Source organism: Lolium rigidum, chromosome 4 (genome assembly GCF_022539505.1).
Source record: "Lolium rigidum isolate FL_2022 chromosome 4, APGP_CSIRO_Lrig_0.1, whole genome shotgun sequence".
Classification (NCBI taxonomy): domain Eukaryota; kingdom Viridiplantae; phylum Streptophyta; class Magnoliopsida; order Poales; family Poaceae; genus Lolium; species Lolium rigidum.
This window is the reverse complement of record NC_061511.1, coordinates 278,745,936-278,773,896: the sequence shown is the minus strand read 5'-3', so window position 1 is coordinate 278,773,896 and position 27,961 is coordinate 278,745,936. Positions and strand designations below refer to the sequence as shown.

The following is a 27,961-nucleotide window of genomic DNA, read 5'->3' as shown; positions in this document are numbered from 1 at the left end:
CAATTTGAAGTATCTGAATGCAGCTCTATGAATGCGTTGGTGATGGCTGAAATGAGCTGGCCCTGCACGGTCATGGATTGGAGACCCTCTGGCCTCTGGTCAGATGCAGAGCAAATGTTTCAGGAAGCAGCAGGTGCACGGTTGGACAGATAGTGGACCTGTGGGCAAAGCCCTACCCAAATTTCCCCAGCTTTGCTTCCGTTTGTCCTTGCTCGTAGCGCAATGAAAAGGACAGTAGCGGAGGCACTATATGGAAATCAGTGGATTCTTGATATGAGAGGAGCACCCAGAGTACAGGGCTAGATGTGATTTCTGAATTTTTCCAATTATGGATTCAGATATAGGCTCAACCCCCCCTCAACAGCGAAGGGTACTCCTGCTGGTGGCTTACTCCAATGGTCAGTACAGCTCTGCAATAGTAAGGGGGTTGATGACATTATGCCAACTGCTCATGATACTGTCCGAAGCTGGTGGCTCTCCATCTCTAATCGTTTTCCACGAAACAAAAGGCACGAGTTAGCGGTGATTGCAATTTTTTTTTGCGGTTACGGTGATTGCAATTGCTAGATCAGATTGTAATTATGACACAGAATGATCTGCTGTTGTGGGAAACTGCAAAGAAAAGAGTAGTAGGGCATGTTGCAGGACTTGGGAGGAGTAGTGTCTGAACCTTGAGTTGTATCTTGTAAAACCTTGCCTGTTCTTGAAAAAACAAATATATGCATACTGATGTGACATATCACACATACTAATAAACAAGCTGAGGCATAAGATGCGATTCCCAGGCTGGTGTAAAATCTGTGGTTCTGAGTATGAGTATGTAGCTCATGCTCTTTTTAAATGCCCCCACGCACGTACACTATGGGAGGAAATGAGAAGCATATGGAGTTTACCTATCTCTCATTACCATTGTCTAGTTGGTTTCAGACTTTCAGTCAGTCTTGATCCGTATTCCAGATCATATAATTGACACCACCCTCCTTGTGGCTTTTTTTTTTTTTTTTTGGTGTAAACCCTCCTTGTGGCTTGGAGAGCATGGTATGCAAGGAATGAGGCGACCCACAACAAGCTGCTCCTGTCTATTGAGGGGTCCAAAAGATTCCTATGCAACTATCTGAAATTAACTAGAGATATCAAAGATAAACCCACGGTCGTTTGCTGAAACGGAAAAGCCCAGTGGGTGCTACAGGGTTTTCGCCTGGCCCTATCCAGATTACGAAAGCTCCTGATAAACCCTGGGCTAAACCCCCAACAGGGTGGGTCAAGCGCTCGATAGATGGATCATTCAAAGTTGAAGATCATTTAGCTGGCACTGGTATGGTGTTGAGAGATGAACTTGGTCTCACGATCTTCACAGCGTGTCACACATTGGAGGACTGTCATGCACCAGTCAAAGCGGAGCTCAGAGCATGCGCCGAAGGTTTACAAATGCCACCTCATCAGTCACAGTTACCAATCATCATTGAATCAGACTGCTGAGACAACTATCCCCTTCGATCTATGATAAGTACTATCGAGAATTTTATACCAAGTTAGTACAACTTTTGTACTAACTTCTCGACAGTTTTTGTGGATCGGAGGGAGTAGCTGATTTGTCGTTCTCCATCTCTAACCTAGGCCCTTCTTTTTTTAGATAAAAGGCAGCTATTGCTCAACTTTAAATTAATAAAGCCCTCAGGTTTAAAACATAGTTTGATTACATTGCTGCGGCATACAGCTTAGCCAACACAGTTGCGGAAAAACACAAACTAGAGCGATAAAACAAGCTAGGAGAAGGTCAAGGAACGTCGTGGCATCTTCAGCTGGCTGCCCCTGCACGCTCCTGGAGAATGCGCTCGCTAGCCCACGCCGCCTAGTTCTCACTTGCCACCATGTCCGCGTGAATAAGCTTTAGTTGTCTTGTCAGCTCCAACAGGTTTGGTCTGTCTTGTGGCTTTGCGAGTGGCTCCCACAACTGCAAAATAACAATGATTTTATACAGAAGATTAGCTGGTTTCGAAATCACCCTTGATTCAAACACATGCTTATTGTGTACGTTCCAAAGCACCCAACTTTGAGCCGCAAACAAAGTCCAAATAAGACACCGCGGGCGGCCCGAATAACTAGAGACAATAGCAAAAAATTGAGCAAAGGATGTGGGAGACCAACGGCATTCTAGCAGCTGTCTAACCACACTCCACATAAATCTATGGTCGGCGTTTTCCGGTCTATCACATAAGGCGCAGCGCCCCGTGGCTGGGCCAGGTCTCGAGGCAATCAAAAGGCTGGACGGGAGACGATCAAGGACCAGCTGCCAGGTGAATATACGAATTTTGAGCGGTAATTTGGCCTCCCAAATGTCCCTAGCAAAGGCTACCGAGGCGCCCTCCGAAAGCTTGTTGTACATCGAAGACACTGAGTAACATCCTAAAGGGTCGAGGTTCCAGACAACCGTGTCCTCCCCAAGACAGAGGTTGGTATGCTCTAAAATACATTGTAACTCTTCCCACTCCTGTCTGGCAGCTAAGCTAAAGGATCTTGAGAACCTGAGTCTCAGAGGCTACTAGAAGTTGTGGGTTATCACAAATGTTGAACAAGCTGGGGAAGGAATCCTTAAGAGGGTGTCGTCCCACCCACAGGTCCAGCCAAAACATGGTACGCTTCCCATCATACACCATGTGTTTGGCTCCCAGCTTGAAGAAGTTTTTGATTTTATGCAAGCTTTTCCAAAAAGGTGAGCCTCACACCCCTGATCCAGCGAAGATATCTATCGCGGTAACATACTTGGCGCGAATAATCTGGCACCATAAGGCATTGTCTCCCTCGTACAATTTCCAGATCCATTTGAGCATAAGAGCTATATTCATTTTCCTGGAATTGAGTAGTCCTAGTCCCACGGCTTCCTTAGGACGGCAAACCGCTGGCCAATTCACTAAGTGGTATTTCCGCTTAGGTCCCGATCCTTCCCAGAAGAACTGAGAGCGATGCGAGTTAAAATTGGAGTGAACCCCATCTTGTAGCAAGAAGAGTCCCATGGCAAACATTGGCAAACTAGCAAGGCAGGAGATGGAGAGAATTAACCTTTCTCCCGAGGAAAGAAATCTCCCTAACCAAGTTTCAATCTTTAAGCCTAGTTTTCTAACCAGAAACATCCATTGATCTATAAAAAGTTTGCGATCGGAGATAGGTAGACCTAAGTACACGAAGGGAAATGCTCCTAACTTGCAGTTGAGCATGTTTGGCACCCTCTGCTGCACCTCAATTGGTTGCCCCATCACGATCACCTCGCTCTTGTGGTAATTGATTTTAAGCCCGGACATCTCCTCAAAGCACATAAGCAAGAATTTCAGGTTAATGATTTGTCTCTCGTCGTGCTGAATCAGGATTAAAGTGTCGTCGGCGTATTGCAAATGGGAAACCCCCGGGAACCAGATGCGGCACCAGTCCAGAGATGTGGCATGCCTCGCCTGCCTTAGAAAGCATGATAGAGAGAGAGCTTTAGCCATAAAATTAAAGAGCAAGGGGGAAAGAGGGTCTCCCTTTTTTCTTCTCATTTCTATTGTTGTAGCCGTTGAGAAACAACATATCTACCCAAGTTTAGTAGCCACTGGCCAGAGTCTTTGTCTTACTATAATTTTAGTGCAAATTGTTCCAACACCTGATCCAGGTAGGTTCGGAGTTCAGATTTTAGAATTTGATTTGAAAAGCGTGTCTGCAACATGAAAACGACCCCTGAAATTTTAGAATTGGAAATGCGTGTCTGAAACATGAGGACGACCCCTGGCTGGTCCTGAAGTTGCAGCCAAGACGTCCAAATCATCTCGGTCGCGCTTCACAGTTCACACACAACACTATTCCACTCCACGGACAACTCCTGACTTGTGCTCGAATTCCCTGACATTTCGCTGCGAAACTTCCCGCTAAATCAGTGGCAAAGACGCGACCGACGACGCTACTCTCTCTCGGTCGCCTCTGCCTCCGGCCACCGCCTATAAAACGCCGCCTACCTGTTGCTCCCTTCCATCATCGGGCCGTGCATCACACTCTCACATCGTTTAACACGACACCAAGTCGAGCGCGCACTTGCCCTCGTAGAGCACTAGAGCAGCACCAACAACGACGACAATGGCCACCATTGCCGCCGAGTCGCAGCAGCACGAGCACCAGGCGAACGTCGTCTTGCCGGACGGTCGCAAGGTGGTGGACGAGGTGTCCGGCTGGCTGCGCGTGTTTGACGACGGCAGCATCGACCGCACGTGGACGGGGCCGCCGGAGGCCCTGCCTCTGATGCAGCCGGTGGAGCCCTACGCCGTGCCCCGCGACGGCCACACGCTCCACGACCTCCCCGGTGAGGGAGAGCCCGACCTCCGCGTCTACCTCCCCGAGCTCAAGGCTCCTGCTGCTGCCGGGCGCCTCCCCGTCATCGTGCAGCTGCACGGCGGCGGCTTCTGCATCTCCGACCCATCATGGCTCATGTACCACCACTTCTACGCGCGCCTCGCGTGCGCCGTCCCCGCCGTGGTGGTCACCGCCCAGCTCCCGCTAGCGCCAGAGCACCGTCTGCCCGCCCAGATGGACGCCGGCGTCGACGTGCTCCGCCGGCTCCGGTCCATCGTCACGTCCGACGCCGCTGGCACCCTCGAGGACCCGGCGGCTGAGCTCCTCCGCCAGGCCGCGGACGTCTCCCGGGTGTTCCTCGTCGGGGACAGCTCCGGCGGCAACCTGGTCCACCACGTGGCCGCTCGCGTTGGCGAGGACGGCGCGGACGTCTGGGCGCCCCTCCGCGTCGCCGGCGGCGTCCCGATCCACCCGGGGTTCGTGCGCGCCGCGCGGAGCAGGTCGGAGCTGGAGAACACGTCGGACTCGGTGTTCTTCACGCTGGACATGGCCGACAAGTTCCTGGCCATGTCGCTCCCGGAGGGCGCCACCAAGGACCACCCATACACGTGCCCGATGGGCCCGAACGCGCCACCGCTGGAGTCCGTGCCACTGCCGCCGATGCTGGTGGCCGTGGCGGAGAAGGACCTCATCCGCGACACCAACCTCGAGTACTGCGACGCGCTGCGCGCCGCCGGGAAGGAGGTGGAGGTGCTCATCAACCGCGGCATGAGCCACTCCTTCTATCTCAACAAGTTCGCCGTCGACATGGACCCGACCACCGGGGAGCGAGCGCAGGAGCTCATCGATGCCATCAAGAGCTTCGTTGCCCGCCACTAAATTGCAAAACATGTATACTCTTGAGTCGATCTTGTCAGTGTCAGGTGTGTCTGCCATTGAGTCCATCGACCTATGTGTGAGTTTACATCCGTAAGACCATGTGTCCATGTTGGCACGCCTGTTTATTTTTTATAATAAAATTTAAAATAATAGTAATTATATATAAATATATTTGCACAAAATGCGGGTATTAAATTGCACAAAATTTGCACATATATACTGAATACTCCCGTGTAATATAAAAGATAGGCCAACGAAGTTGTAAGTATTTCTTGATACTTCCATGCACTACATAAGTAACAGTTGAAGCAAGGTCCCGTGTCTCATCAGATCAGAAACGACAGTTGTTATTGCCCTTGCCGAGAAACATGCATATATCTGATTCAATCAAACACCAGCAAGAAATATGACAGCAATTCAATATAACAATATTTAGATGGCAATCCTACCTTCCGCCGCAACATCAATAAGTGTAATAAAAAAATGTGACAAAAAATATCTACAGTTCATCTCTATAAGATAGAAGTAACATTAAGCATATAAACAAATGTACAGGAGTGGAAGATAAGGAATCAATTTGTACATATGAAGCAGCAAAGGCAATGAGACCCGGTTAAGCAGACAACGTCCAACTCGACGTAGGGAGAAGCAGCCCAGAAACGTTGGACGGGCCCATTTGGTGCGAATGTTGAATGCTTATGCATTAAAGAGGAGTCAATTATCTGTTGTCTATGTTGTCCCGGTATGGATGTCTGATACGTCCTAAACGTATCTATAATTTCTTATGTTCCATGCTACTTTTATGATGATACTCACATGTTTTATACACATTATATGTCATTATTATGCATTTTCCGGCACTAACCTATTGACGAGATGCCGAAGTGCCAGTTCCTATTTTCTGCTGTTTTTGGTTTCAGAAATCCTAGTAAGGAAATATTCTCGGAATCGGACGAAATCAATGCCCAGCATCCTATTTTTCCACGAAGCTTCCAGAACACCCGAGAGCCAGTAGAGGAGGGCCACAGGGCCACCATATGACAGGGTGGCGCGGCCAGGGCCTGGGCCGCGCCCCCCTATTGTGTCACCGCCTCGTCAGCCCTCCGACTCCGCCTCTTCGCCTATTTAAAGGTTCCTGACCTAAATCTTCGAGACGAAAAAACCACGGTACGAGAAACCTTCCATAGCCGCCGCCATCGCGAAGCCAAGATCTGGGGGACAGGAGTCTCTGTTCCGGCACGCCGCCGGGACGGGGAAGTGCCCCCGGAAGGCATCTCAATCGACATCACCGCCATCTCCATCACCGCTGCTATCTCCCATGAGGAGGGAGTAGTTCTCCATCGAGGCTAAGGGCTGTACCGGTAGCTATGTGGTTAATCTCTCTCCTATGTACTTCAGTACAATGATCTCATGAGCTGCTTTACATGATTGAGATCCATATGATGAGCTTGTAATCTAGATGTCGTTATGCTATTCAAGTGGATTTTACTTATGTGATCTCCGGAGACTCCTTGTCCCACGTGTGTAAAGGTGACGAGTGTGTGCACCGTGTGGGTCTCTTAGGCTATATTTCACGGAATACTTATTCACCGAGTTATGATTTGAGTTGGATGTCTCTATGAAATTGTGGTGTGTTAGTACCTCCTATGAATGCTCACAGTGACAGCGTGGGGTGTTTATTAGTACTTGGGAATACATCTTTAAGGCTTGCCTACATGATGAATTAGTGTTCGTTATCTTGCCAGAGAGTAATTCAGAGTAGCATAGTGAAGTGCTTATATTTATATTCAATTATGATTGCAATGTTGAGAGTGTCCACTAGTGAAAGTATGATCCCTAGGCCTTGCTTCTAAGCATCGAAACTCCGTTTACTTACTGTTCTGTTGCATGTTTACTCGCTGCCATATTTTATTTAGATTGCTATTACCACTCATATATATCCATACTACTTGTATTTCACTATCTCTTCGCCGAACTAGTGCACCTATACATCTGACAAGTGTATTGGGTGTGTTGGGGACACAAGAGACTTCTTGTATCGTGATTGCAGGGTTGCTTGAGAGGGATATCTTTGACCTCTTCCTCCCCGAGTTCGATAAACCTTGGGTGATCCACTTAAGGGAAACTTGCTGCTGTTCTACAAACATCTGCTCTTGGAGGCCCAACACTGTCTACAAGAATAGAAGCACCCGTAGACATCAAGCACTTTTCTGGCGCCGTTGCCAGGGAGGAAAGTACTATTCATGAAAATTCTTTGCTATATGATTCAGTTGTTTAGTCATTGTCTTTACCATTGCTTCGAATCACTTCATTCATCTCATATGCTTTACAATAGTATTGATCAAGATTATGATAGCATGTCACTTCAGAAATTATCCTTGTTATCGTTTACCTACTCGAGGGCGAGTAGGAACTAAGCTTGGGGATGCTTGATACGTCTCAAACGTATCCATAATTTCTTATGTTCCATGATACTTTTATGACAATACTCACATGTTTTACACACACTTTACATCATTTATATGCATTTTTCGGCACTAACCTATTGAAAAAATGCCGAAGAGCCAGTTGCTGTTTTCTGCTGTTTTTGGTTTCAGAAATCCTACAAAGGAAATATTATCGGAATTGGACAAAATCAACGCCCAGGGTCTTATTTTTCCACGGAGCTTCCAGAAGACCGAAGAGCATATGAAGTGGGGAGACGAGGCGCCCAAACCACAGGGCCGCGCGGCCAGGGTGGGGCCCGCGCCGCCCTATGGTGTGGGGCCCTTGTGCCTCCACCGACGCTGCCCTTCCGCCTACTTAAAATCTCCGTCGCGAAAACCCTATTACCGAGATCCACGATACGGAAATAGTTCCAGAGACGCCGCCGCCGCCAATCCCATCTCGGGGGTTCAGGAGATCACCTCCGGCACCCTGCCGGAGAGGGGAATCATCTTCCGGAGGACTCTTCATCACCATGATCGCTTCCGTACTGATGTGTGAGTAGTTCATCCTTGGACTATGGGTCCATAGCAGTAGCTAGATGGTTGTCTTATCCTTATTGTGCTATCATGTTAGATCTTGTGAGCTGCCTATCATGATCAAGATCATCTATTTGTAATGCTACATGTTGTGTTTGTTGGGATCCGATGAATATGGAATACTATGTCAAGTTGATTATCAATCTATCATATATGTGTTGTTTATGTTCTTCATGCTCTCCGTTGCTAGTAGAGGCTCTGGCCAAGTTTATACTTGTGACTCCAAGAGGGAGTATTTATGCTCGATAGTGGGTTCATGCCTCCATTGAATCTGGGACAGTGACAGAAAGTTCTAAGGTTGTGGATGTGCTGTTGCCACTAGGGATAAAACATCAATGCTTTGTCTAAGGATATTTGTGTTGATTACATTACGCACCATACTTAATGCAATTGTCTGTTGTTTGCAACTTAATACTGGAAGGGGTGCGGATGCTAACCTGAAGGTGTACTTTTTAGGCATAGATGCATGCTGGATAGCGGTCTATGTACTTTGTCGTAATGCCCTGATTAAATCTCATAGTAGTCATCATGATATGTATGTGCATTGTTATGCCCTCTCTATGTGTCAATTGCCCAACTGTAATTTGTTCACCCAACATGCTATTTCTTATCGGAGAGACACCACTAGTGAACTGTGGACCCCGGTCCATTCTTTTACATCTGAAATATAATCTACTGCAAACTCTGTTCTTTACTGTTCTTCGCAAACAAACATCATTTTCCACACCATACGTTTAATCCTTTGTTTACAGCAAGCCGGTGAGATTGAAAACCTCACTGTTACGTTGGGGCAAAGTATTTTGATTGTGTTGTGCAGGTTCCACGTTGGCGCCGGAATCTCTGGTGTTGCGCCGCACTACACTCCATCACCAACGACCTTCACGTGGCCCTTGACTCCTACTGGTTCGATAAACCTTGGTTTCTTACTGAGGAAAATTTGATGCTGTACGCATCACACCTTCCACTTGGGGTTCCCAACGGGCGTGTGCTCTACGCGTCATCAGGGCTCTGCCCGTATCACTGCTCGTTAAACTCTCTGGAGGTCTTCTTCGCGAGGCCTTTGACTTTGAAGTATTGTCAACTGGTGATTCTTCATTAATTTGCCCAGATTTCGCCATAAAATTTTATATTTCTAAAAGACAATTAAAGAGAAGATTTCCACATCGCAGTGGTAATTAGTCATTAGTGGCAAAGATAGAGAGATATTTTATCAATTTCTTGACAAATTATTACTATACTAAACATCAACATTAACGTTTTTTCACAGTTTTTTGGTATTTATTTTTACCCTGTTTAGTGCTGCCACGTGTTATTCGTTGCTACATTGAGCCTCTATGTGTATTTTGGGGGACACGTTGCTGTTTGTTAGTATTTTCTGTCCTCTCGGTTCTTCCTTTCGTGTGTCTCCTTGGGTGCGTGTACTGTTTCTTGGTTACTGTGCTGCTGAGGCTACGTGGGCCTCGCCTGGGAGACATCGCCGGGTGCGGCCGCCGCTTTACCGCCTGTCTGGCCGGTGTCCAGCTTAGGGCATGTACAATAGTGATATCTTAGCAGTGCCACGTAGGATAAATGCCGAGGTGGATGAAAGAAAAAGATAAAAAAAAGACTTTTCCTTCTCTTAGCTAAGATATCACCTCTTAGCTCAATCTCTCTCACCACAAATTTAGGATATCTTATTACTAAAGATAAGACTAAAAAACAAACCATTGTACATCATGTTTTATTGTTATATCTAGATTACTTGGCAGGGTTAAGATAAGACAATCTTATCAACCATTACACATGCCCTTACTTTTCCTTTTTTTTCTTTTTTTTCCTTCCTTCCGCTCCTCTTTTCTTTCTTCTTCACTTCTGCCACCGGGTGCCCCGTTCCTTTTTTTCTTCCACCTGCCTCCAATGGTGAGGGGATCGACGCGCGGCGGATCGGCGCGCCCGCCCTACTCTGGCCGTTCTGCTATCGCTGCTGCTGGAGGATTCGTTGCAGGACCGCCGGCTTCTTTACCGGCGAGTAAATCGAGCGAGCAATACGCCCCCTCCCCTTCAGCACCGTGCAAGTGGGATGCCTCTCCCCAGTTCTTCCTTTTCTGTCCCAAGATGTGGATCAAAAAAATGATATGGGGGCTCTCCGGCTCCGGCGAGAAGAAAGGGGTGGGCGGTGGAGCACAAAGCAAAGTTCATTGACTTTCTGGGCGGCCGACATAGGCGCAACTGGTTTGTTGCTTTGTTACAGTAGCGATGTGGCCCAAGATCTTGACTGTCGGTGGCGGTCGCTCGACAGGGTGGGGCTTGCCACACTACAGGCGGGTGGGGGGACGGGAGTCTCCGCTGGGTTCAGGATGCTGCAGCGGCTTGCTGCCCTCTAGGAATCCCTCTCCTCCACTTCCTTACTCTCCTGGATTCTCAGGAGGAGCATAGGCCAGTCACGACCGCTTTTCACCACCGAAAATCCTGGGCTGCAGCGACATCTTGCCGTCTCGGTCAGAAGTAGAGAAGGACTGGCAGATCTGGGCTGGCACTGACGGTTATGCTGCAAACAAATCAACGGGAGTCACAACTACTGATGGATCCACCTTAGTCGTGTATGTGAGTTCCCCATCTTATTCTCTTTCCCAGGCCCTCTACTGTTGTGCATTCCTTCTGTCTTTTTTTTTATTATGTTTCATATCCTCTAGGTACATTCTGAGATGATGATTATGTATAGGACCACGTAAGCTGGAATGTTGAGATGTTCAGCACGTACTTGTGATTAGTTTGTACAAATTGGTCTACAAGTTATGGGAGGAAAATCATAGTGTACAGATGTAGAAATATATTTTAAGAATATTACCTCCTCTCCTTTAGATGCATCAAAATATATGCTTATTTGAAAATCTTTTGAGCAATATGACTATTTACATTCAGCTATTTGGCAGCAAGTAATATACAAATCAATTTTTTGCTGGATATTTGTCTTTTTATGGTAAAGCTTACGAGCTATGTCATCGATGAATATTTTCTTTTGCACTACATTGGCCAGTTGAACCAGCGGGTGAATCAGTCAATGATGGAGCAAGCATTGCCTTTCAGGTTATAATGGTTTTTGCAACAAGAAGTATCATGTATGGTTCAAGACTTTGATTGACGGCTTATATTGTTTAAGAAATAAATATTGAAATAAACCTTTTGAAGTGATTTTTACTGGAATAATGTAAAGCGTTTCTTCCAAGTGTAGCAATTCCATGTTTCTAAAAAAATATGGCACTTTTGCCTCTGTTGCAGGTTTATATGAATGGAGCATGGTAATTTGTTTAAGATCTGTTAGGTATCCTTGAAGATTTGATCCAAGATTTATATTAAAAACCAAAGATCCATGAACAGAATTACAGGCGAGTTCTTAATGAAAATACATTAAATATTTCTTTAAAGGCAAAAGAGTCGGATGGCTCAGTTTTTTTTACAGTATTTTCGCATTTCTGCTGCGTGTGATAATTAAGCAACGTTACTACCATGTTGTACAATTTAGCTGGTTTATGGAGCATTTTGGTGCCATTGAATGAATTCTTCTATTCTCCTTCCTTCCGATCATGCCACTGTTCGAAATATAGTTGTCATGCTAGGTAAAGCATGTTGTGGCCAGCAAAATAATTATGTGTGTCACATTGATACATTTGTATCTCTAAACTGGATCTGCGGACTAAATTGTGCATCCCTCATTTGCTAACATATCTAAGTGATCTTTTTTGATGTTTTGACTGTATGATTATATTGAACAAATACACCTTCAGTATTGACATAGAAAATCTAGCATGAGGCAAGAAAGTGTTGTACATTGGATGTCGTTGTGTTAATTTCTACAACTTACCGAACCATCAACCATCCAGTGGAACTATGTCAGCCGTGTGCAATTTTTTCTTTGAATGATTCCCATTCAAATAATCTTTAAGCTCTCCCTTACAGGAGAAGATAGGCTGGCTGGGTTGTCTCTGAATTCTAAGGCTGGAATGGAGCACCCACGCATATAGAGCCACATGGAACACATGGGACGTGTTTGGTAGCCTGCAGACACATAAATCAATTTAGAGAACAATTAAAGAATGGTCCAATCTATGCACGAGTTGATATTTACCGTCTCATGTGCATGGGCTTGCTCCTTTGCTGGCTTGGTTTTCTGTTGAGGTGGATTTTCCACCTCATATACGTACATATCAATGTCCATAATGTTTGGTCCCAGGCTCTCTAAAGCGTTTCCTCTCAGTCGCTGCTGACCTGGTCTTGTCGGTATTATTTCCTCATTCAGTTGCCTATATGTTGTTGCTTTCTTTTAGGTTGCTTCTGCCGAAGTTGCCTCCTCCGATTAAAAAGGGGAGATAACTTTCTGATTTTTGTGAACATTTGTTCCTTTTGCTATTTAACTGGCTCATCAGCATTGAAGAGCAAGTTCAATTCAACAATGTCTTGCTATCTACCACATTCCATTGTATTATTGCTGGAAGTTGCAATCTCTAAGCTTCTCTGTAACAAGTCGACATGTGCCATCACTAGGCCAAGAACAATACTTTCTCTGTTTCTCACTCAGATATGTAGTGTCCTATTTCTCATTATTGTTTGCAAACAATGCAGAGATCGGAGACACCATCGAGGCATCAATGTCATGCACATCAGAATGGGGGATGACATAAGAGGACTATCCCAATCAGGATAACCAAGAAGGATGGCCTGCTTTGTGCGTCCGGGGGCATGGGAATGATAGGACATGCGTGAGTACTCGATGGTCATAATTGATCGGCAGATTGCATCCAAACTTTGGTAGATTTATGGTACAATATTTTCACATGAGAACTTTGTGGTTAGTTGACATCTGTACTTGATTGAGATAGTTGCTGAAAGATCAAGAAAAATCTTCCAAAAGAAAAATACGCAAGAGGCATCTCACCGAATTAATCAAGTTCACACAACGGGATTTATCAGACATAAGCCAATGTATTAGGAAACGGCATTGTGGTATATCATTTAAAAGCATAAAAAATGACTGGATGGTCTACTAACTTTTATCACTACACATATTAGAGATTTTAACTAGACCTTTAATATCCAACATGCTATTATTATCACCCGTTTTTTACTTCATTGGCAGTTAGATCAAGTCTTTTTTTATTATCTTCCTTCAAAGAATCACAAACATCAATTATCTCATCAACTTGTCAAAATCTGCCCCTTTTCCATGCGCCTTAGCAAACAGAGACCTCCTTTTCTCTTCGGTGAATGTCTCCAGTTCTACATAGCTACATAAAGCACTAGAGGACAAAAAACCAGCAGTCAGACATTAAAAGAAAAACAGATAATGTGTCTTAGTTAAGGTAACCCAGTTCCATAATACATTCTATGTAGTATGCACATCTAACCCAGCTAGGTCAAAACTCAATACAAAAGGATCCACTCATTATTGTTACGGCTCATATTTCCATGCAAAGTAAGCTCTAGGTAAAGACTTGGTATTCCAAAAAAAAAACAATTGATACTTAGCGATATAGCACTATCATCTGGTTTACATAACCTAGCCACATACTTGCAGACACATGGTAAGGAGATCACGACCGAGAGAAAGTCTCTGGCAACTCCATCCCCTCAGAAGAAAGCGAGAAGGTAGAGCTCGGACAGCCTTCCACCAGGATTTCATTCATCGAAGAACACAAGCAAGCCGGCGCCAACATCTTAGCCAAACAGAGGACACAACAAAAACAAGGCCAGGCAGGACTCTGAAGGACAGAGACCAGCAAAGCACGGCAGGCGTCCCAAGGTTGGACTTATGCCAGGGGTCATATTCAACCGTCGCTTCATGCATAGGGTAATGGGTAGCCCTCTTGACCCACTCAAGACCCCCAAATCGTTATGTAAACGCATCATTGGGAATTTCCCTCAGAAAATTGTGCTTGGGAACATGGTTGAAAAGTTCGTCTGGTGGAGTGGAGGAACTGCATCTTCAATTCTTCATAGAGCACGGGTGGGATTATTTCGTGGAAGCCAACGACATTCTAGAAAGTGACACCTTCATCTACACCGTGGATTCTAGAAAGTAGCCATCCTCTGATACAATGGATGCAAGAATGTTCAAGACCGAGATACCTAGAGATTAGCATGAAACTAAATAACCTTTTGTCCATTGGTACAAAAATCTATACTAGCCTAGCCCTTAAGTTATATATATATATAATAGTTCTTCTATATTGTATTATGTACCTATCAACTGATGATCAATATGAAGTACCGGTTATTATTACCAAAGTGAGACTCTTTGCCTTTCTAATGCCCACTTATTTACTTGATCCTCAAGATCAACTCTGTATACACATTATTTCAGCAGGTGCACCATGAGATTTTGTTACCAACTATCTTAAAGTACAATGTCTGAACAACAAAAAACAGATTGTTTCCGTCAATTCAAATGTTTTTCCAAAATCGTATTAGACAGTTGGCACGGCGTGCCGCCGTGCCCATCCATTGCTAGTATGAAATTTAAACATGGAGTATAGATGTTGGATTATGTAGCTATCAGTCGCGGATGTGCCCCGTTCGACAGATGAAGCAACTAGTAGAGATGGTCAAAAATTCAGTTTGTCATCAGCGCTGAATTGTACCCTGATTGTATCAAATACCTATCACCGGTAAAGATTACCACTGGATGTATACTCGTGACGTCGGACTCTACCGCCAGAAGTACGGAAAACACACTGTTACTTGTAATATTTTTTTTCGGTAGTTTCTGCACGATTACTGAAAGCCAAATACTACCCCAATGTTATCCTTACCGATACAGTGTTCGTAAAAAATGCTTCCCCTAGTTGCCAAGGGATCAAACTCCTAAACAAGGCCTTGTGCGGAGGATTTTCAATGACTAAAGAATTTGTATATGGAAGGATAGTTGTCAGCGAGAGGTAATCACAAAATCTTAGGTAACCCAAGTGGTTCCAAGTTGAGATGGGTTCAAAACCTGATTGATCCTGAATTCCTAACTCAAGAGACTGGAAAGAGCCACTAACCAGATCCACTTTCCACAAATATGACACTGACAAAATTCTGAACATCAGAATTCCAAGCATAGATTGGTGTTGACCATATTGCTTGGCAGCTAATCAAACAAGGCCAGTTCTCAGTTAAAAGTGCTTATAACTTGGCTTTGCATCTGAGATCAAACCCATAGAGCCATGGCTCGAGGAAATAACCAGAGGGTGAAAGGAAAATTTGGGACCTCAGTTGGAAGGCTAATGTGCCTCCCAAAATCAGAGTCTTTGCTTGGAAGCTGGCCTCTAATACTCTCGGTGTCCAAAAGAACAGAATCAAAAGAATCAAGAATTGTCTTCCAACATGCACCATGTGCGGTATGCAACCGGAATGTGAATACATGTAGTCATGTCCTGTAATAAAGTTTCTAGTCTTCGTCGGGCTATGCGTGAGGTGTGGCAGCTGCGAGGTGAATATGAGCTGAGGAAAACATGGGACGAATGTGGGCTAAGCATTTGGGACAATCGACCCAGCAAGATGAGACCCATGCTTCTCTTTCTTTGGTGGAGAGCTTGGTATCTACGAAATGACAACATCTTCGTAAAAAGGCGACGCTTCAACTAGTAACTCAATTAGCTTCATCTCTAATTACCTAAACACCACTACTGATCAAGAATGGTTGGAATTAATATGACCGCAAAGGAAAAGGGAAGAACACTTACACTCCTGAATCTGTCACACTCATGTGTTAAACAACACTAAAGCTACCTTCACGCATGGTGCTGATCATGGCCATTGGGGCGTGATTGTCAGGAACCATGCTGGCAAAACCATTACATCATCTTGGGGTCCGATATTGCGGTGCCAATTGGCAGAACACTAGTAGGAAAATCCTTATAGGCGATCCTTATTTCTGTGGCGCATCGTTTTGAGTGCGCCACAGAAATTTGTTTTGTGGCGCACCAGACACGGTGCGCCACAGAAATAGCTTAATTTTGTGGCGCACCAACAATCCATGCGCCACAGAAATAAGGTGGGGTCAGCCCCAATCATTGGTTTCACTATTTCTGTGGCGCACAGGACCACGTGCGCCACAGAAATAAGACATTCAGTGGCGCATATTCCTCGTGCGCCACTGAATTAAGACTTTCTGTGGCGCACGAGGGATGGTGCGCCACAGAAACTACACATTTCTGTGGCGCACATGAGATCCATGCGCCACAGAAGTTCTTTTTGGCTCCCCACGCAACTCCACCCCCCCCCCCGTGGATCGCCTTTTTACCTCTAAAAAAAATAAAAGAAATAGATAGAAATTTCAAAAAATAAAATCCTTCGAGAGTCCCATGTATTATATCATCTAGCACCACTAAAATTTAACAAACATGAATTTTGACTTTTTTTGCAAAATTGCGTGGGAAAATCATCAAAGCTGGATTTCGGTTGCATACGAACTCGAAAAAAAACGCATAATATATCAAAATGATCCCACGAAAATTCTACATCCGAATCCACCGGGCATGCCCGGTTGGACAATTTTTAGAATCTCCAAATTCGAAAAGAGTAAAAAGTTACGGCCAGTTAAAGTTTTTTTGCTGCAAAATACAAAAAAAAGAAAAAAAATTCTGTGGCGCACCTAGTGCCCATGCGCCACAGAATTAACGTCCAAAAAAATTCTGTGGCGCACCTAGTGCCCATCCTGCCGCCCTCCACCACTTCTCCTCCACTTCTCCTTCACTCCTCCTCCACTTCTCCTCACTTCTCCTCTTATGCAAACTTCTCCTTCACTTCTCCTCCTCCTCCTCCTCCTCCTCCTCCTCCTCCTCCTCCACCACCACCACCACCTCCTCCTCCGGCCGGCCTCCTCCTCCTCCTCCTCCACCACCACCACCACCACCACCACCACCTTCTCCTCCGGCCGGCCTCCTCCTCCTCCTCCACCACCACCACCACCTCCTCCGGGGCCGGCCTCCTACTCCGGTGACACCCTCCTCCGGGGCCGGCCTCCTACTCCGGCGACCTCCTCCTCCTCCTCCGGCCGGCCTCCTCCTACTCCGGCGACGACGACCTTCTCCTCCTCCTCCTCCTCCTCCTCCTCCCCCTCCTACTACTCCGGCGACCTACTCCGGCGGCCACCTCCTCCTCTTCCTCCATCACCTCTTCTTCCTCCACCACCACCACCTCCATCACCACCTCCATCACCACCACCACCACCTCCACCACCACCACCACCACCACCACCACCACCACCACCACCACCACCACCTCCTCCTCCGGCCGTCCTTCTCCTTCACCCACCCACCCACCTCCGGCTACCTTCCGGCGAAATTAAAAAAAAATTAAAAAATTTCGGCGGCCCCGGATCTAGATCTAGATCTAGATGCGAGCCGCCATTTTTTTTGAATTTCAAAAAAAAATTCCGTGGCGCACCACCGCCGGTGCGCCACGAAATAAGTTTACGTGGCGCACCACCGCCGGTGCGCCACGAAATAAGACTTACTGTGGCGCATGGGCCGGTGCGCCACAGAAACCTTATTTTTGTGGCGAGAATTCTGTGGCGCACCGCCCATGCGCCACAGAATCGATTTTTGGTGCGCCACTGATGAGCCTTTTCCTACTAGTGGAAGAAGCTGAAGTTGTGGCTGCAGTGGAAAGCATTTAGATTGCATCTACTCTTAATAGCCCAATTATTTCTAGAGTGTGACCATCAACAGGTGGTCACTGCTCAGATCAGCCAACGTCGCGGCGCACATGATGGTTGCATATAGCCATAGAACTTCTTCTAGTGGTGCTATGTACTCCTCTGCACCAGCCTTCATATATGTCTGCTTCATATATTTATCAACACCATTTCAAAAAATTGCAGAGACCGATTGTAACCCTGACATGTCTGCTTCATATATTTATCAACACCATTTCAAAAAAAGTTCCTAAAAGGTGAAGTATTGGATAGTACACTTCTTAGTATTTAGTGTTGCCTAGCTTCGGTGATGGAGGGGCGATGACGGTGGCGCGCCTTCGGCTCGTGCTAGTGTTTGCAGTCGTCGCTAGGTAGTTCAAATACGGAAATTTAATTTGGCTCCTGAGTGCATATCTCCCTCTACCACAAAAACATATTTTGAAGTGTCGAATTTTTTTGACAAGACATTCTAGATGTACATCTCCATAATATACGTGTATTCGTCAAGTTTCGCGGAAAAGTCTATATTTTTATGGTCTATGTAAAAAAGAGAAAATTTGTCTTGTCAAAAGCTTTATTTTTATTATCGAATTTTGTGTTTTTTACACACGTCACATGACAAGTTGATTTTTCGTGAAATGAATCTATTGGCACGTAGCATAGGAAGATGTACGTTGTATTTTTAGTTTTAATTTTTTTGACATTTTAAAATATGTCTAAGATGCATTGCAAAATGAAGGAAGCATATGTTCCCATGAGCCAAACACCACTATTTGTAATGTTTATTACTTTTTAGTCTATTTGTAATGTTTATTACTTTTTAGTCTATTTGTAGATCGGTGAAATTTTTGCAAAAAAAAGTACGGACAGTACACTTCTTAGTGGTTTATAGGACTTACAATTATAGTCGGTGAATAATAAGATGTAATGAGGTCCCGTGAAGAAACCTATCCACAGTATAATGCTCTTAATTAGCATATCCATGTAATCCGATCATTGGATTCTGCGTTTGTTTAGCTGTTAGCAGTTCAACCTGACGCACGCACGTGCGTGCAAATTACATGCGACCTGAACAAGAACGCCAGCACCAGGGGTCCATGCAGATTCAAATCTTCTACCATAAAAAAGAGATCTATCACCAAATGGTCTCTGAAAAGAAATTTAAGTTATCGCGAAACAGCGGACTCTTTTCAGAAATCGTAAACATTCTCTAGTCGTCCTTTCAACTGGTTGTGATAGATCACTCCAATTCTCCAATTATTAAAGCGAACAAAAGAGCAAATCGAAACATGCTGCAAAAGAGCAAAGATGATGCAGGCATGGCAAGGATAGATTATCTATCAGGGCTGCTTTTTTGCTGCACGATCTTCCTTTTTCCGCGGCATGACCTTGCAACATGACCTTCACAATATTGGCCCTTGTCACGGCCGGCCGGGATGCTTACTATGCTAGTTAGCTCCAAGAACATTTCGATGTTGCAACAGTTGTGCACACATATGCAGTTGATTAACTAGCTACTGAACACATTCGATGTAATTACTAGTATTATACTATACCCTCCACCGTCTAGGCTCGATCTTATACAGCGCCACCGCCGCCATTTTTGTGGACAGAGGACAGCTCGAGCTCCTTCTCGTGGTCGTCGTCCTCCGCGAACTCCAATGGCTTCATGGTGTAGAAACGGAAGCATATGAGATAATAGACAAGGTTGAGCAGCATGAGGCAGGTGACGAGCCAGTAGTAGGCGTCCAGCCTACCCCTGTTGATATTGTCCTGGAGCCAGTCGCCGCTTCTCCGCGTGGCGCTTTGCACCGCCGTGACGAGCACCGTGCCCATGTAGCTGCCGAGGGAGGCTGAAAGCCAGAAGAGCGCGGCGGCGGTGCTGCGCATGCTCTCCGGCGCCTGGTCGTACAAGAACTCCATGTGCGCAACCGAGGAGAACCCATCCGCCACGCCGTGGATGGCGTACTGCGGCACTAGCCAGAACACGCTCATCGGCACCATGGTTGCTGGTGTGTCCAGTAGCCCGTGATCGGCAGCGGAGCCCCGGCGTTTGGCCTCAACGAGCGCCGCCGAGGCGACACCGAGGATGGAGATGGCGAGGCCGACGGCCATGCGCTGGAAATAGTTGATCCCGGACGGAAGGCCCGTGAAGCGGCGCGCGATTGGCACGAAGGCCCGGTCGTAGAGAACAAGGGTGACGAGCATCGCGATGGTGCTGAAAATGGACATGGTTGCCGGGGGGATCTGGAAATGCTGGGTCATGTGGCGGTCCATGGTGCGCGCCTGCATGATGGCGAAGCTGTTGTTGTGCGAGCCGGCGGTGACGAGCAGGATACCAGCCGACCAGATGGGCAGCATGCGGATGAGTGACTTGAGCTCCTCCACGCGGTGTACCGTCGACAGACGCCACATGTCTAGCTTGCCGGAGCCCGCTGTGTCTGCGGGCGTCACGATCGCCGCCCGGTCGAAGAAACTGAAACCACACATGTACGGAACATATATCATCATATAATACTAGTATCTTGCATATAATATTTGTATCATAGTATCATTATGTTTATTGATTTGTAGGATCTTAATCTAAAATTGAGTATTTGTCATTAATTTTCTGGTACCATTATGAACTCTCATCATTAATTACTCACATCAGCTTTTCTAAACGTATGAAGTACTCCCTTTGTTTAGAAATGTAAGATGTTGGAGTATTTTAGTCGGTTCATCCATTTTAGTTTGTATTTAGTTTATTTTTATGTGTATATTCACTCACTTTAGTTTGTATCTAGTTTATTTTAAAAATATCTAAAACGTTTTACATTGATGCACGGAGTGAAGTAATATGTAAGAAATTAAGACGCACACGTATATATGTATTGCTGTCTAAAGCAAAGCGCGCGCACCCTGCTTTCGATTTGGATTTCTTCCTTTGTGCACTGATAATGTAAACGCCACCAAAAGCACGTAGCCGACGCGCCTAACACCATTCGTGGACGCCGGCTCCGAGCTACGTCACGTCACGTGCTACGCGGCTTAATTTGCGAAAGGGAAATGCATGTGAGGACGAATTAATTTGTCACTTACGTGAGCTGGTTGGTGTGCAGGAGCCTGCCGTTGGTGGAGATGAGCGCGTCGAGCTCCTTGTCCTGGTACAGCATGCCGGGGTCCTCCGGCAGCGGGGCGGCCCGCTTCTTGTAGGCGGCGGCGACGACCTGCGCCACCCGCGTGAAGGGGCTGCCGCCGGGCTTGAGCCGGACGTAGAGCGGGTAGCCGAGCACGAAGACGAGGATGGAGACGAACATGGCGATGGCCGGGATCCCGAAGCCCCACCCCCACCCCACGTTCTCCTGGATGTACACCACCACCGTCAGCGCCAGCAGCACGGCGAACCCCATGGTGAAGAAGTAGAGGTTGAAGTACTGCCGCTTCTGCCCCGCCACCGCCTCCGCGCCGCCCGCTTCATCACCGTGCTGCTCCTCCTTCGGCTGGCTGTCGAACTGGTCGGCGCCGAACGCCACGACGCACGGCCGGATCCCGCCGGAGCCGAGGGAGGTGCAGAGCAGAGAGAGGTAGAGCACGGCGAGCTGCAGCCCGTTGGCGCGGCGGCACGGTGTGGCGGGAGGGGAGCAGGGGCCGGGCCGGAGTGAAGGGACGAGCGCAGAGACGACGAGGCCGAGCATGCCGAGCTGGAAGAAGACGGAGCCGGCGATGATGGTCCAGAAGCGGCCGGCGAAGGAGTCGGCGGCGAGCGCGCCGAGGATGGGCGTGAGGCTGGAGGTGCCGCCGAAGTTGGTGAGCGTGTTGGAGGCCTCCACCAGCGGCAGGTGCAGCTCCTGCGTCAGGTACGTGATGAGGTTCGCGCCGAAGCCCGCCGTGGCGAACCTGTCGCAGACCTCGTTCACTGCAGCAAGGTCGACAGACAATACAAGCGATGAGAACACCTGAGTCTCCAGTAAACATTTGCGTTATAGTACTAATCTAGTACTCTCCGGTTCAAAATTATTGCTTACAAATGAATATACCTACACACTAAAACATAACTAGATACATCTTTTTTTAGGCAATTATTCTGAACTGGAGGGAGTATCTTCATTCAGTTTTGTTCTGTCCTTAGAGTAATAAAATGTCCGTAGGGTTATGTATGTGAGAAAAATGCTGCAAGATGCTCCCTTTAATAGCAAGAAATTAGAGAGAAACAAAGTTACTGGGCAACCACGAGGCAATTGATTCAGATTTCCGAAGACAGCGAGAAGTACGTCTTAGTACAAACAAAACATATAAAATGCAGAGCAACCATTAGCTCTTAATCTTCGCTGGCTGGATGCGAACACAGCTTTGGTCAGAGGTGAGCTCAGTTGCCGACCAAATTAATGGAGAACTGGACAAGGTACAACCAACCATCTTGGTGCGAGGATGCATGAACTCTACAATGTTGGCTCTGCTTTCCCTAGATTATTGAAAAATGCTCATGCAAGCAAGCTGCAGCGCTGCACGATGCTCACCTAGTATGAACGGCATGGTCCGGAAGCCACCCTGCTTCCTCTTCGTGCGGTCTCCACCCCTCTCCCTGTCCACCGTTGTGGTCGCCATGGCCGGAGATCGAGAGCTCAAAGCCCAAGACGATTAACGCAGGCGCTGCTTGAAGCTCTAGATCGTTAGCGGGGAGAGCAGGCAAGATGGGACTGTGGCCTTCACATGCTGCTACATGTGATGGGAGGATGGAGCCAGTTTATATAGACGCGCCGTGCCTGCAGCGTTGCCCGAGAGAGTAGCAGCTGGTGGAGGCCGACCACCAGTCACTGTAGACTGTTGATTCAGACCTACGATTTGGGGTTTTATCGGATTGGAGGGGAAAATGGATGGATGGCTAGGAAATTATACGTGATAGTGGGCTGGTCATAGTGAAGCATTATCCGTAGGTTCTTTCCTTTTTGTGCCGTTCCAATGATCGCATCCGGATATCCAGGGAAAAGGAGCTAGGGTTTCCAGAACTTGCCACCGTCAAAGGTTATTCGATCTGCCTCACTTTAGCTTTCAAAGTAGAGGTGGTTGAAGGCTTTGGTAAGAGACACACGCTTGAGTGTACTGGTATGTTGAGCAAACCAAAATTGCAATGTAGCACACTTAAAGTAGATACCGGCACCGCAAAACATGCAAAACAACAAAATAACCGTTCTTTTACGTTTTGGAGCGCAAACGGGATCGATTAGATACCATAAATATGTTTGTGGGAAACCTCAAAATGGCCTCCCAAAATCGCCCATACTCGGTACGAGTGGCTAGGTGGCGGGAGGGACACTGCAGCCCCTTTTTGTCGCCATGACCTGCCATCATTGATCTCTTCGCCGTTGATCTGTCCTTCCTCAGCGTATTGCCCGCCCCCACCCCCTCCTTTGGGGGCCAAAATCTATCGCTAGCGGGCTGAAGAAGACAAGGCAGCCGCATTCCATGGTCCCACGCATCCTCCACCAACGGATTTCGCGGCTCCCGCGTCCAAGACCCCTCCATAGCTCGATCGGAAACGACGGTAGCGCCCCACATGTGTTTGGTGTAGTGCCGGATAGGGATGAATTACCCTAACTATCCGCATTATTTTGTCAAACTATATGTGAATGCTTACTTTGTTTGATCTTCTATTGTCTAGTATGAATTTGCATTCGATTTGTACTTCGTATGTCAATATGTAGAAGCAAAACGAAGTTGACATTCATAGTGCGCCACATGCCCAAGAGGCCAAGGAGGTGGACGAGGACGTGCTCGATGCTTCTCAAGCAAATGGAAGATCAAAAAGATGTGCAAATTACAAACCGAAAACATTGGGTTGGTCAACGCATGAGAGAGTGTGTCACCAGATACGGTGACCGGAAATGATGAAACCGAAAAAATGTATTAGGAGAGAATCAAGAAAAAAATCATTAATTCATGTTGCCGCCTATGTCGGAACCATCAACCCACCACAGGAGATCTCTGCGAGGCAAGTGAAAGAAGCTGCTAGAGAGTTATTGCTTCACCCATAGCCTAGTCGCCATGGCAAGAATGGTGCATGGAACACAAAAATTATACCATTAGAAAGTATGAAACCTAAAGTTTATAATGGTATATTTTTTTATAATATATATCTTATGTTAAGTTAGTCAAATTGAGAATCTAGAGATACGCGCGAAGGGAGTATTTATGCTTATGCTCTCAAGCTGACATCTCTTTGTAGTTATTATGCGGGTTTTGAACCGTCTTCTAAGTCCCCCGTGAAGTTCTTGCTGAACATGTCATTAGCTAAACTCAAGGCAGCTGCAGTTATCAGCCGTCCCTATCGTCCGACACATCGGCCGGAGATCCACTGTACGTTACTGCTGCGCTGTCCATTTCCCTTTCTTCAGTGGCTGAACTAACACTAGCCGAAAGTTGCTTGAGAACAATCTCCCAATGTTTTCCGTAGGCCGGAAGAGGTACATAAACCGGCAGCTAAAACGGAACGTGCACATCAGCCACACCGTGGATCGAAGCTACGCATTCATGCCGGAAGGGGACGCGCACTACGTATACCTAGGTAGCTTGCCGCCGGAGGTCGATCGTGTCACGGGCAAGGATGGTGAAGTGAACGCTGGTGTCGACCTGCGTAGGCCGGACAGCTCACGGTGCTGGTACCGGACAACGGACAACCACACCTCTCTAGTCCGTATACGGCTAGCGATGGGCTGGTCCTCATACTGTACCTCCTTGGTGCAAGTTTTTATTTTAACAATAACAGGGCCTAGAAGACCCCAGATATCCATTCATTCCACATGTGGCGGGTACAAATTACGAAGAGGTCCTTTGACATCTCTCGCCCTGAGAAACCTAGAAAGGCCCTCTAGATTAACAAAAAAACACCCTAGGACAAAAACTAGAAAAGCAATTGTGTCCCTGGGTGCCGCCACCACCTCTCGCCAGCGATCTCGAGACGTTCCCGTTGAGATACGATGCCGAAATGCTCAACAGCATTCTTCCGGCGAAGCATCTCATCCGCCGGCCACTCCTCCTCCTCCGGGGACGAACCACTTGTCGGTGAAGGAGTGTTGAGCCCCGACGAACGGTGCGATGAAGGGCCTCCATCTTGGAGGTTGAAGAAGGGCCGCCTTGCCGGCCAAGGATCACGGCGCCGCTGGGGGACACCGCATGTTTCGCTTGAATGAGCTCTTGTCTAGAAGCTCTATAGCACCCCGCAGGCAAAAGCTGATAAGCATGGGCCGCCAGTACATCGCCGCCGCTTCTCTCCTGGCCACCATGGCAAGGAAGAGAAAGTTGCAGGCTAGCAGCAGACGACCACCGCCACATCGACAGAGAGGACAGGATCCCCCTTGTCGATCCAAAATCAGCACACCACGCCTCTGCTCCTCCTCGCCACCAAGGCCGACCAGGAGAGAAGCAGTGGCACACCTTGCAGCTCCAAGTTGACTCCCCCTCCCTCGCCTCCACGGCCGGCCCGGGGAGCTCCATCTTCACTGCAAACAAGGGAAAGGGGAGAACCTACAGCCGCCGATTTACTAAATAAGACGACGTCGCTCTCCACAGCATCTCCCTCCGACCACCGGAGCATAGATAGCGTGAGCAGCAACCCTAGCCTGGCCAGGATCCGGCAGCGAGGATCCAGACCACCACCTCCTCTACTGGGCATACACCCAAAGCGGTGGCAAACAGCCACAAACAACAAGAACACCTACAGATCTACACCTAAACTACTCCGGAAACCAACCTAGACCTACTCCAGCCAGCTAATCCGGCGGAGTGGCCGTCGGCGGCCCGGTCAAGGGTGGAGGGGTAGCAAAGCTACTGTGGAGGGAGGAGAGAAGGAAGGGGGAATGAACGGTGTACCTTGGTGCAAGTTCAGTACAGCATACTCAGTACTCACTCCATTAATGCGGCCGGACGAGCTCGGGATAGGTGAGATCCCGGACATTTTCGGGACACGAAGATATTTCAGCGCGTCTCTAAAGCGACGCCGCAAATCAGACGCCTAAAATAGTCGCATGGTCCGTTTGTGTCAGTTCACAGATCATAATCTTAGTCGAACATTTTCTAAAGAAAGTTAGGCTAAGGTTACAAGTAAGGTCAGCTGGTTAAGTCAAACTCAGGCTATGAAATCGCTTAGCTCCCCTTAATTAATGATCAATAATTAAGTAGTAGTGAGGCTACAACATCCTGCTGGTTGCACAAACTCACCTTTTCATCTATGTTGCTTGTTTTTACCTTCTCATCCTTAACCTCTGTGATCACTTCCTCTAGTTTGCCTAACTGAAACATCACAACTATAGTATGAGAATTCACCTTCTCTGTTTTACCATCTATGACTACCTCTTCAGCTGCATCCCCATGAATCTCATCTATCCAAAAGATTAGTGGATTCATTTATTAGAATCGAGAATGAGCTAATTAAGGAATTAGTAGGATATCGAGAAGGAAAGAAATTGTCAAGAAAATGATCATTTTTAACTACGCAACCGTCTGCACCTAGAAGTGCCCCCAGCGACTCGACGCCATAATATTTTTACTATTTTTTCTTTTTCTATTTTACCATAGATAGAAACGCTACACAAACTACTACATAGTTCGAAACATGGTTCACAAATTGCAAAATAAGGAAACCTAATAAGGAAACCTAACTAGTGTTGGTCTCGCGGGTTTCGTGTTTTTGTTGTGAAGAAAGAACACTCTTAGACACCCAGTTGCCAAACTAGAAAATTTAGCTGGGTTCTGTGTGCCTTATGTTCTTGGATGCGTAGGAAGAACATTCAGAAACGTACACTAGTGGCTTCGATTGACCTGTGGCCATCTTCACCGCAAAGAAAGAACACTCTAATAGGTGTCCTCGTTGGACTCGTCTGTGTGGTAGTGCCTGCGGCAGGATATCTTGTCGAACACCTTGACGATCATTTCGCCGTCCCTTCGTATAGGAAGGTGAGTAGGCAGCCGACCACGAGGTTGTGGGCGCGGGCGAACTTGTACCCCGGTGTAACAGCTTGCCCTACCCGTTGAACAAGACCTCGACAGGCTACCGGAAAAAGGCACATATGGCCTCACGCAGCTGCAAAATGACTGGCTCGGCGCCGTCGACGAACTCGGCGAACTTATCCAGCAACCGCTTGATGGCGAGGGGTCCCCGTCGATGCGGAGGATGAACTCGAAGCAGCTCGCCTCCTGCGAAGACGACGACGGCGCAGGCGACGGCGAGCGGCGGGGTGATGCTGCTCCAGCATGACGGCCCCAGCCGTAGCGAATGTGCCCACGGCCTCGACCACCTCGCGCGGCCACCTGGACCAGCCATTGATTCCCCCGCGGGTTTGTGTGGCGCGGTGCTACGGTGGAGGTTGTGCGGCACTAGGGTTTGTGTGTAGGAGATGATAAGGCAGCCGAGCACAAGCCCCTCTTTATATACACCAGAGGCAGCCAAGGGGTGTGGCATGCTTGGCAACGACATTAACTTCATTGGCAAAAGTGGGCTGCGGTCGCTTGGCAAGCGAGGCATCGCTATTAACTTGGCGCAGACTCCGAAGCGATGCGTCGTCGGGAGCCATAAATATCTTGATCATATTCGTTGTCATGTTCGTAAATGGCTCAGAATGGTCTAAAGATAAGAATTATTGGACTATTGGAGATGGGTTTACTTCAATCGTTTGTATAACTATTATTTTTTCACTGCCAGGAGGGTCCGTGTGAGAAGCAAGCAGTAACGCGACGCGACCGCACAACGTCCGCTCAGACGCAGACGCATCTAAGACACATATTTGGATCGTGTTTACTTCTTCTTGGACAGATCACTATACGCGGATATGCTCGTCCAGACGCTGCTCTAAACTACGGACAGTGTCTTTTGTTGTCGCTAAGAATCATGCCTAGATTGTATATGTCATGCTGTTGTTCGACGATCACTATACGCGGATATGCTCGTCCAGACGCTGCTCTAAACTACGGACAGTGTCTTTTGTTGTCGCTAAGAATCATGCCTAGATTGTATGTGTCATGCTGTTGTTCGATGTTGATCTTTCATTTGAGAGGCTCGATGCACCCTAATGGACCCAGTTCCACAAACTCACCACGTCTTGCTTTGTTGCAT

The 27,961-nt window shown here is 47.2% G+C and overlaps 2 protein-coding genes across 2 annotated transcripts; one reads left to right on the top strand and one right to left on the bottom strand.

Moving 5' to 3' along the window:
• The first annotated feature begins 3,951 nt into the window (after positions 1-3,951).
• On the top strand, positions 3,952-5,282 carry LOC124705356 (probable carboxylesterase 17). Its single transcript, XM_047237089.1, has one exon. It carries the CDS (start codon positions 4,105-4,107, stop codon positions 5,194-5,196), a length of 1,092 nt encoding a protein of 363 aa, XP_047093045.1. The 5' UTR covers positions 3,952-4,104; the 3' UTR covers positions 5,197-5,282.
• Positions 5,283-19,091: 13,809 nt separating this feature from the next.
• On the bottom strand, positions 19,092-22,646 carry LOC124707844 (protein NRT1/ PTR FAMILY 3.1-like). Its single transcript, XM_047239540.1, has 3 exons — positions 22,374-22,646; positions 20,956-21,772; positions 19,092-20,350 (listed from the first exon to the last, which is right to left on the bottom strand). The coding sequence occupies exons 1-3, from the start codon at positions 22,459-22,461 to the stop codon at positions 19,453-19,455; spliced, it is 1,803 nt and encodes a 600-aa protein (XP_047095496.1). The 5' UTR covers positions 22,462-22,646; the 3' UTR covers positions 19,092-19,452.
• Positions 22,647-27,961: the final 5,315 nt, after the last annotated feature.